The sequence below is a fragment of the Daphnia pulicaria genome, chromosome 1 (assembly GCF_021234035.1).
Source record: "Daphnia pulicaria isolate SC F1-1A chromosome 1, SC_F0-13Bv2, whole genome shotgun sequence".
Lineage (NCBI taxonomy): Eukaryota > Metazoa > Arthropoda > Branchiopoda > Diplostraca > Daphniidae > Daphnia > Daphnia pulicaria.
This window is the reverse complement of record NC_060913.1, coordinates 26,941,468-26,951,510: the sequence shown is the minus strand read 5'-3', so window position 1 is coordinate 26,951,510 and position 10,043 is coordinate 26,941,468. Positions and strand designations below refer to the sequence as shown.

Genomic DNA, 10,043 nt, shown 5'->3' with positions numbered 1-10,043 from the left:
GCAATGATTTAATTGATTTCTCTGCTTTTTCAATTGGCAAACGTCAAAATTAAATACAATTTGACTTCTTAATAAAAATTTTTAAGGCAAAATTACCTAAAACTATTAAACGCCAGCAAAGAATTTTACCAAGACAGAAGGAAAACAATCTTCGTCTGCAAAACCCTTCGTAGCCTCGGTGCAGTACAGTACTTTGTCCGCTAGAGGCACTACAAGCACTCCAAGAACTCGGGGTCAGTAGGGATAGGGCTAAAAGGATAGCACAGCATCAACCAGTGGTCTTTATCTATGTAAAAGGTGTGCATTTTTCACACTTTTTCTTGTCATTTAATTATCAGTTTATTTCATTCAGCATATGCTCTGGATTCCCTACTATATGAATGAATCTTTATAGTTTACTCTGAATATTTAGATCATTTTAAATTTGAAACGAACGTGCCTAAACGGATCCAAATATAAAATAGGGAATTATTTGACGATTCCCAATAATGGGTGTATTTTAAACAATATAGAAAGACAATTTTTCATTTACTATATTTGTTATATTATTCAGCATCAATTTTCAATACTTTGAACCGGGTCTGGTGATTGAAGGGCATTTTCCATTTCAGTTGTGCTGATCAATTCTTTCAACAGTCCCCCTGTAACCTGAATAATTAAAAAACAACAGAAACTTTGTTTTTTTCTTTTTATAATCACTTTCCTTCATTGAACTAAATTACCTTTAAACCAAGGATCCATGGGGATAGGTTCTTCATCGTCCAACATTCGCTTCAGATTTTCAGTGATGTCACGCGGATTGTAACTCATACCGATTTGCCTAGTTCCGTTGACCAAGATTAATGGAATAATTGGAGCATAAAACTCGGGTTCGATGCGCTGATCACCGTACATACGGTGTGTCAACAATGGACCATCTTGTGGGTGAAAGATTAGGCGTGTCAACTTCGATATACTCGTGGAGATCAACGGAGGACTCGCAGCATCTTTACCTCCCTGTTGGTAAACAAATAAGAGGTTGTTAGAAATTAAAAAAGAAATCGTCATAAAAATACAACTTAATAATATACCTGATGCCGAGTTCCAAATTGGCCATTGGGGATGAGCAAACTTACGTTGTTGCTGCCAACGAAGTCTTGAGCCATCCACATTATCGTTCTCATCAACGAGCCTGGTTCATAGTAAAGCAGTGTGCTCAGCAACAGAAAGAGCTAGTCGGGCGTCATTATCATCCTTGTCGTTTCGATTTAAGACAGTAAATAACACTTTACGCTGCTCCAGTTTTAAGCCATCAATGAGGGAAGTTGTGCTACGCTCGTATTCCATCTTGAAGTATCGTACCATGTCCTTTTTAATAAAATCATAGAAACTGATTTGTTTGGTTACAACAAACAAGAGCTTGTTAGAAATTAAAAAATAAATCGTCATATAAATACCACTTAATAAAATACCTGATGCCGAGTTCCAAATTGGCCATTGGGGATGAGCAAATTTACGTTGTTGCTGCCAACGAAGTCTTGAGCCATCCACATGATCGTTCTCATCAACGAGCCTGGTTCATAGTAAAGCAGTGTGCTCAGCAACAGTAAGAGCTGGTCGGGCGACATTAACATCCTTGTCGTTTCGATTTAAGACAGTAAATAACACTTTACGCTGCTCCAGTTTTAAGCCATCAATGAGGGAAGGTGTGCTACGCTCGTATTCCATCTTGAAGTATCGTACCATGTCCTTTTTAATAAAATCATAGAAACTGATTGGTTTGGTTTCTTTCCCGTACACATCTTCTGTAAGTCCTTGACGGCGGAGCAGCTTGCACGCATCGTTATAAGAATTTAGCCAATATTTTTGCTCTCCAATGTGTTTCGGACTGAAACACAACTTTTCAGAAAGGGACACTGGGGTAGTCACTTTTTCCTGTAGAGGCTTATGGAGCGATGTTTCTCCTTCTTCTCATCCTCCGTGGGTTTGGAAACAAACATTTCATCCTCTGACCTGGCGAGATTTTTTCTTTGTCGAAGACTTTGTAGGTTTGGCTTCGGAGGAAGCAGGTTCAGGCAAAATTTCCGATAATTTGGCGAGATCTTCACGCCACAAATCCTCTGGTGATTTTTCCGAGATGATATGATAACTTTTCATCACGGGAACCCGATTCGCCAAAAGCGTTTCTGCTTTTCCACCGCGAGTCAAATTATACGGAGGTTTAAAAAATGAAAGTAAATAGTCATAATCTTCACTCTTCGACGCCATAATTGTGTAAGGATTCGTCAACCGCGACGTCGAAGAGACGACGGTATTTTCTAAGTTCTTTAACCTCTTTATCTTTTCCTTTTTTCTTGGTACTGAACCTTTTTCTTCTAGAATGTTTCTCTATTTTTCTCCCTTGCTATTTTGGGCATAAAAGGCCGCTATGCCTTTTAATCGAAGCGAATCCTTTTACAGCTGTCGAGCTGAATACACTTAAATTCAGAACTGGCAATCGAGTAGTAAACTATTTACTATGCAGCAATAAGTAGAGTTATTACAATTGGGTTTGGATCATATCGTTGACGCAGTTCCACCAACAAATCATCTGTCTAAAAGATGAGACAAACAACGAACAAAGTTAGTGAATATGTGTAAATTAAGACCTATTAAAATCCTACAAACCTGTTTTGAATCGACTGTCAAATCCCCGGAACATACAATCGCGCAAGGCGCAGGAGTGGTCTATAAATGAAAATTGAATTCAGAAAAAAACGAAGATTGGCTTTCTTTGCAGATGGTTTAGGAGCGTCATCCGAGTCGGAATCCCGGCGAGATTTCTTCTCTTCGCGACGAGATTCGGCGATGGACGCAAGCTCTTTCTGCTCATCATCTTCGATCTTCTTAAAGTCGAGAAAATGACCACGTTACTACTTATCCAGTTTTAATCAAGATTACTTGCTCCTCTACTCACTAGGCTCCTCGTAAAGAACAGGAAACGGTTCGAGCAATTGATGGGAGACACACTCGGGGACTCCCACGCATGCTTTCTTCTCGTCCTCCAGGTTACGAAGGCAGAACGGCATCGTGCCGCACTTCGAGTTGACTTCTATGAACAGAGCATTGGGAGCGTTCTCCTTCAGTACGTACATCTCATTGTTTTTTTTAAACACGGTAGTGCGAGAGTCCATCTCCTTAGCCTTTAGATAACGAGTCAATAATTAAAGATTTTTTTTTTATTAATAAATTTCGTATGAACTTACCATTCCTTCACCAGAGCTAATTAGAACATCAATAGCGTACACTTCGTAGAGTTCAAAGGTACTTTATTCGTGCTCTTTACGCTCGTTTTCGCTTGGGTTCTGAATGATAAGACTTTTCACCGTTTATCTCAAACTGCTTGAGCTGGTGGCTAAGCATTCCAATGATCGGTTTACACTTAAAGCTTTCGGCGATCATTTGGACAACGTTGGTAACTGCTTGATTCTACAAAAATTAAACAGAATTTTGCACATTTTTATCAGGTGAAGAGAAAAGATTTCTTTCTTACCTCTGTACCAGATTTCATTAACCTGAAAAAAGCTTCAGAGGCATAGTGAGCTGCCAGGAGAATGTCAGCTTTGCGGCCAGTAATTTTAGTTGATGGTGAACTGCCAACAACAACAGTGTGAGCCACAGACGCAATGAATCCATCAACGTGAGCACCAAGATCACTAGATAAAAAGACAAATGATCAACACAAGATACTAATAGTGACTATATAAGGTGAAGTTTACATTTTGACAACATCACCGTCTTTCAGTTCCACATCTGTGTCACTAGCCAAAGGAGAAAAATGGCAGACACAGTTTTGTTGACAGAGACACAGGTTGGGAAAGCAATGCCTTTCTTCATATCTTTTGCCTTCTTAAAGACCTTGGAGGTTTCTTCATGGACAAGTCTGTCTCCCAGTGAGCAGAGATCTCGAACTGAAGCTCCTGCTACACATTGGGCAATGACTCCTTGAATCACACCTGAAATAGGTGAGAAAAAATGTTGAATTTAAGCTATAATCTGAAGACCGATGTGAATTTAAACCAACTTACAATTAGAAATCTCACCAGCCATCTTATATTTTTGTATAGCCACGAGATCTTCTGCGATGGTCTCTTTTTGTTCATCTGTATCTTTGTCTGCCATGTTATTCGGAATCATCACCCCATCCTTTGCCTTTGGGAATCAGAAGTTTATGTTAATTACAATTTCAACGAGAAAGTGGTTTTATCTGTCTACCAACTATAGTTGGTAGACATGTTAAATTGATTATAAAATTAAATGGCTAATTGGCTATCGCTATATGGTTTGGGCTTAACCATCTAAGTCTAGACATAGCCATTGATTCAAAGGGTTACACAACTTTTCTAGTGCCCGAGTGAATCCTTTTCCCAGTAATAATGCAAAAAATTTTACTCACTACACCTGAACAAGATGACCATTTAACACACAAACATGATGGTTACACATGAGGGTAATTTACTTTGAGGTATATACTTACTGCTTCACTCTGCATTACTTTATCCATGTTAGACATTTCTCTAAAATCTTTGTCACTTGAAGCAAAAGATATAGAAGTTGACCCTGTAACAACAAGTTGCAAATAAAATGTATGTAGTGAAGTCAACCAAGTTTCCAGAAATAATAATGGTCTATACGTTAATGTGATACTGATTTCGTTGTTCAACACTGCTTTGATGCTTTGATTCTCGACCTTCTTGCTTCTTGCTTTCTTCTCAAATTCTCTTCCTCTCAGTATGGCAATGGCTGCTGGCTTGCTAGGTTGCCTTTTCTTTATAATTAAAATTATTAAACTTTATATTACAATTAAATGTAATGCAGTAAATGTAATTTCATGAGGATTATTTCTCATTTTAAAAATTGCAAATATAATGGGATAAAGAAATGCGTTACAATTAATTATTTAAATTTTCGTTACAAAATTCAAATCAAAATTACGCTTTGATTTCGACTGTTTTTTGCATGATCAGTGTGTTAAATAATAATCAGTGTAATAAATAATAATAAAATTTAAGAAAATGAGTTTTAATAGGTTTTAATTTGTAAATGAGTTAAGAAAAATAAGTGTAAGTTTGTTAAATTTGACTCTTTTCTGAAATAATTTTCCTCCTATTCTCCTTAAATAATATCAAAAAACCCCAGTTTTATTGAAATGTCTATCAGGTTTCAAAATTCAAATATGTGTACTGTACGTTCAGTTAAAATACGAGATATTACTTCAATGGTTTACACATTTAACAGAATTATTGGCGGTTGGAAAGGAATTAAGGAACGATAATGTTATAATGAAGTTATATCTTTTCTTCTAAGTCGGTCAGGACTCAGTTGAAGTAACTTCTGTTGTTTGCAAAATTAGGTTACTCGTGGTGGCAGTCACAGGATACGCGGTACGCCAGTCAATCATGGATGAAACAAACACTCGGCTGCTGTGGCCCGCTCTTTGGGATCAAACGCCAGCATGGAATGGAGAAATTCTGCAAAATCGTGAGTGTCCCGGGCACCCCATCGATACTTTTCGAACAGCACGTTGCAGAGACCCCATGGCTTAAATGATTCAATGTTCCACAAAGCTCCCGTTTCACTAAAGAATCGATACGAAAGTTTCCCCGATGCCAAAACATCTTTTGGAATTTCACCCAACAGCAGTTCAATAATGAGTGCCAAGTGATCCTCATTCTTTGAATATTCGACGCCAGCCTTCGGATAGAATAGGTAGTCACCGGTCGCCAATTCAAATGCCACGCAAGCCGTGCTCCAGATATCCGCTGGAGGTCCGAATTTGGCACAGATTAGCTAACGATTGCAGGCAGCGATCAAAATGGTCTCGTCTGAATTTTCTGTCGAAATCAGAGTCTAAACCGGCAACAAAAGCAGGCAGCAAACCATTTGCAATTACGCAATCAAACAGGTTTTTATTCAAGAAAAATTGTATTTATTAGATAGACACCTGACCACTTTTAGCCTGTACATACATATTAAAGACATAGAAATCGCGAGTGTCGACACGAATGGACACGAACGTGGAATGTTTACAGACACTCTCAAAACTGAAGAGAACTTCTAAATAGAAAAAATCCGGTACAAATATTACGTTTGATAAAATTACACACGCAACGGCAAGATGGCTTGAGAAATTAAGGTTTATGGTGTCGCTGTCGCTGGTACTGCTGAGCTGGCTCTAATTGGTCTACCTTATCCGGCTGATTACGGCTGACAATCACGGCTGCTGGACCTGCCTTGATCGATAGACAATTAGACATGGTTCGACTTTTGGCCCTGCCACCGACTCTGATTTCTCTTGACGGGCCGCTTTACCTGGGCTGGAGAACCAGCAGGAGAGGCGTCGAGGCGGAGGCGCTTTATTGACGCTGAACGAAGCGCTCTTGTTGGGCTTGGCCGTCACCACTGGCGAGGTGGGAGACAGAAGACCTGACAAAGTCTCCAATATGATTGCACACACGCCATAAATAGTTAGAGGTTGCATTAGTCCTGAGATAAGACAATCAGACTATGTGATTTTCCAAGGATGTTTGTTTGTCACATGCTTTAGTATGAAGTCTCGTTCATCATTCTAAATGGTAGCAAGTATGACTTTTGAATTTCCGTCAATACAAAATAAATCAGAATTTTCATATCATGACTTATTGAAAGGGATGAGCTCTTGGTTGACGGTACTGAGGCCAAAATAGCTCGAATTCCACCAGCGTTCATGGATATGGGGTAGGAGTTTATTGAAAACAAAACCCGTTCCGGGTGACTTCCAAATTCGACTAAAAAATAAACTGTAGCCTATACCAACTGAATAGGCTATTACGTTATGATATGAAGTCCGAATGAATAGGGGAGAACGGGGCAGTTAGGGTAGTGTGTATGTTGGCACTATCGATATTGAGATATGTTTTAATAACATTTAAGTGTCAGAAAAATTCATGCTTATGCATTTCGAAAATCTCCATCGTTTAAAAAAAAAATCATTAAAAAAGTCCGAAGGGTTCAGTAATAAATGAAACAACAATTTTGGCGCCTTAAAATCGTGTCATCAGCTTTGACAGATTTTTTCAATTTACGGGTTTCAGAAATAGAATAAAACTTTCAACCAATAATATTCTTGAAGGAAATTCTTTCCTCTTTCAATCTGATTTTTTAGTTTATTATTTCTCCTTAGAGGAGTTACTGAAAAATCAATTTGATTAACGACACCTATTCTTGAGGCAAACTGGCCTGACAACGTTGGGGCAGTTTGCGGGTATAACTTCTATGTCGTCTAATGTCAAAATGGTGAGTGTAAAAATTCTGTCAATTTTTGTTAAATGTAACATGGTTAGGCATTATATTAGAAAAACTGAACGTTGTATGTATCCAGATGGTTACATTTTGAAAGCTGTCACGAAAGTTGTTGCTGAGAATCAAAAAGTGTGTGATGTTTCCAAAGCAACCTCCATCCCAAAAAGATCTCTTCTGAGATATGTTAAAAATTTATTGGCTTTTGGAATTAAAGATGAAGCTGAAGCAACTACAATCATTTGGGGTCACCAAAAACCTCATAAGGTAATTCCACTTATAATTTTTACTGTATATGTGTTGCAATGTTAACTCTTTCTTGTTCGCTCTAGGTTTTCAAAAGCAAACAAGAAAGCAACCTTAGCAATTACGTCAAAAGGGCTAGTGACATTAATCATGGAATCACTACCACAGAGTCACAGACATGAGAAGATTGGCTTATCAGTACGCTACCCAAGAAAAATGTATTGTCCCTCCCCGTCTGCCTTGCAGTATCTACCACAGGGAAGTCCATTCCACCACTCTTTGTCTTTCCACGGTAATATTTTTTCAACTCAAATATGGTCTTTTGCTAACAAATTTGTCTGTTTATTTCAGAGTTCATTTTCAGGAATATTTCCTCAATGGTGCCCCTCTTGGTTCTGTTGGATCAGCCAATAAGTCTGGCTGGATATGTCAGACAAAGATTTCGATTTGTTCATCATCGAGGTAGACCTATTGCTTGTATTAGAAATCTACCCTTTTCATTATTTCTGATCTTATTGTATATTCAATCTATCTAGACCAACAACACCAGCATACATCACGTCTGGGTTTAGAGTGGCTGGGCTAGTCCCATTTTATATATTTATCTTCGATGGTGACGTCGACTTTGCTTCATCTTTCGTCACGGATCGTCCTTTTAGGCCTTATTCATCACCAGTCCCATCTTCATAGAAACCCAGCATCCAACGATAACATCGTCCAAGAAGGCCAAACTCCCGTTCCAGAGAACCACATCACGGCCAATTGTTCTTAGTTATTTTAATGATCTTGATGTCGTGGCCATCTAAATTTGTGGTTTTTAAATAACTCATGTATTGTTATCATTCCACCAAGAATATACTTTTGAATCTTAACTTTCTTTATTTATTTATTCGTTTATCTGATGTACCGTCCCTTGGACTGTTAGTCCATAAGAATAACATGGGCTTTTATGCCCCCATACATGGAGCGAAGTGCCCCTTCAACGGGGCATCTCGTCTTTTAATTTTGACGTTTTCAAATTTACTTTTTGACCTAATAAAGGGGAGTTTCTGTTAATTAAAAATTCGAGGCATATAGCTCATTCTCCCCTCTTTCTTTTAAGATAATCGGGAGTTTCGAAAAATTATTTTTAAAAGTATGGTGGCCAAAAAACAAAAAATCGCGTCAACTAGTACAACTCTCCCCTATGCAAAACGAACATCTAAAACTGCAAACCTAAAAATAAAATCATAAGTACTAGACATTCCTTCCGACACCACTTGAGGTCAATTCAATTCAAATAATCCAAATTGAAGAATGATTCGGTTACGGAAGAGGCTCAATGACATAAGACACCCAATACACTTCTCGATATTTCTTACGCGTCACGCAAGTGTTTCTGTTACTGAGCAAGTAACACGATCAGGCTTATCCATAATGAAATTATGAATACATAGTGTACAAATTGTATCGAATCAACGTCGGCCAAACGTATCCCCTCATTTGCAATGACACTACTCAATCCTTCGCAAAGGAAGTCCATTCGGGTGACAATTTCAATGAGAATTTCTGAAATCCAATCAAGTAGAATAGGGCGCCCTAACCCACTCAACCACCCGGTACCCATTCATTCTGTAAATAGTAGCCTATTTACCATATCTGTTGCAATTTCATCATGATAATAGAGATTTTGAGTGGGAAGGAATTAGAGAGAGAAGAAAATTAATTAGATTTTTCTTTTAAGTTATCTGTAAATTTTTATTTTTTTTTTTTTTTCTGCTATTAAATAAAAGCGGGACTCTTTTACCCAGGCGATGCATGTGGTTGACATCCCAATTATCCCATGCATCCTATGGTACATGGTTCGAATCCTTACAACTGTCAAACTTTTTTCAATTCAAATTTTTATTAAATTTTTATTTTTCATGGTTTATTAATCTAATGATGATAGAATTTGTGATTATTTTATGGTCTAATGATAACTTTTCTTATCTTTAATAGAACCAATAAAGTCCGATGTATTTTCAGTGAGGCTGTGAAACAATACCCCGACATTTTTCTAATAGAACGCATAGAATGCATCCGGCAATCGGTGGGCTTCCGAGTTCCGAACAACTTACTCATGCGATAGGGTAACATATACTATACACAAATATTGTGTAGCCTCTTCTACCCTTTCTATTCTCCTCTCACCCCCTTCGCTGAATTTTGGCATCGTCTTGGGTAGCTGGAACATCACTCTGAATCGAACATCACGTAGAAGCGAAGATACAAGTACACTATTTGATCATAATTCCCTTATGTGATTTGGATGATGCGTGGTGCTGAGGTGTTTAGTGTTAGGCCTACCGTACATCTCATTGCCCTGCCTCAGTGGACGCAATCATTCTTCAAGGAGTGCCGAAAGGAATGTTTAGTTTCCCTGATTTTATTTTTAGGAGTGCAATTTAAGAAGTTCCGTATTGAATTGTATCATTTGATGTTTTACACAAAATTCAACTCTAGTCGAATTTAGAAGTCAC

General features: G+C 38.1%; 5 protein-coding genes across 6 annotated transcripts; 1 reads left to right on the top strand and 4 right to left on the bottom strand.

Moving 5' to 3' along the window:
• Positions 1–555: 555 nt before the first annotated feature.
• On the bottom strand, positions 556–1,151 carry LOC124320753 (DNA topoisomerase 2-like). Its single transcript, XM_046783640.1, has 3 exons — positions 1,071–1,151; positions 723–996; positions 556–641 (listed from the first exon to the last, which is right to left on the bottom strand). The coding sequence occupies exons 1-3, from the start codon at positions 1,149–1,151 to the stop codon at positions 556–558; spliced, it is 441 nt and encodes a 146-aa protein (XP_046639596.1).
• A 406-nt stretch (positions 1,152–1,557) lies between these two features.
• On the bottom strand, positions 1,558–2,247 carry LOC124320744 (DNA topoisomerase 2-alpha-like). Its single transcript, XM_046783629.1, has 2 exons — positions 1,993–2,247; positions 1,558–1,914 (listed from the first exon to the last, which is right to left on the bottom strand). Exons 1-2 carry the CDS (start codon positions 2,245–2,247, stop codon positions 1,558–1,560), a joined length of 612 nt encoding a protein of 203 aa, XP_046639585.1.
• A 680-nt stretch (positions 2,248–2,927) lies between these two features.
• LOC124320737 (proliferation-associated protein 2G4-like) lies at positions 2,928–4,140 on the bottom strand. Its single transcript, XM_046783617.1, has 6 exons — positions 4,047–4,140; positions 3,785–3,974; positions 3,512–3,674; positions 3,305–3,447; positions 3,225–3,240; positions 2,928–3,161 (listed from the first exon to the last, which is right to left on the bottom strand). Exons 1-6 carry the CDS (start codon positions 4,138–4,140, stop codon positions 2,928–2,930), a joined length of 840 nt encoding a protein of 279 aa, XP_046639573.1.
• A 1,275-nt stretch (positions 4,141–5,415) lies between these two features.
• On the bottom strand, positions 5,416–6,499 carry LOC124320730 (SRSF protein kinase 1-like). The gene is made up of 3 exons (XM_046783605.1): positions 6,331–6,499; positions 5,963–6,075; positions 5,416–5,808 (listed from the first exon to the last, which is right to left on the bottom strand). The coding sequence occupies exons 1-3, from the start codon at positions 6,497–6,499 to the stop codon at positions 5,416–5,418; spliced, it is 675 nt and encodes a 224-aa protein (XP_046639561.1).
• Positions 6,500–6,955: 456 nt separating this feature from the next.
• LOC124317832 lies at positions 6,956–8,549 on the top strand. 2 transcript variants are annotated; one of them, XM_046782790.1, is made up of 5 exons: positions 6,956–7,293; positions 7,379–7,563; positions 7,629–7,834; positions 7,894–8,014; positions 8,245–8,549. In XM_046782790.1, the coding sequence occupies exons 2-5, from the start codon at positions 7,481–7,483 to the stop codon at positions 8,312–8,314; spliced, it is 480 nt and encodes a 159-aa protein (XP_046638746.1). In that variant the 5' UTR covers positions 6,956–7,293; positions 7,379–7,480; the 3' UTR covers positions 8,315–8,549. The 2 variants fall into 2 exon arrangements, with proteins under 2 accessions (XP_046638746.1, XP_046638747.1); XM_046782791.1 differs by having other exon boundaries at positions 6,961–7,293; positions 7,894–8,004; positions 8,079–8,549.
• Positions 8,550–10,043: the final 1,494 nt, after the last annotated feature.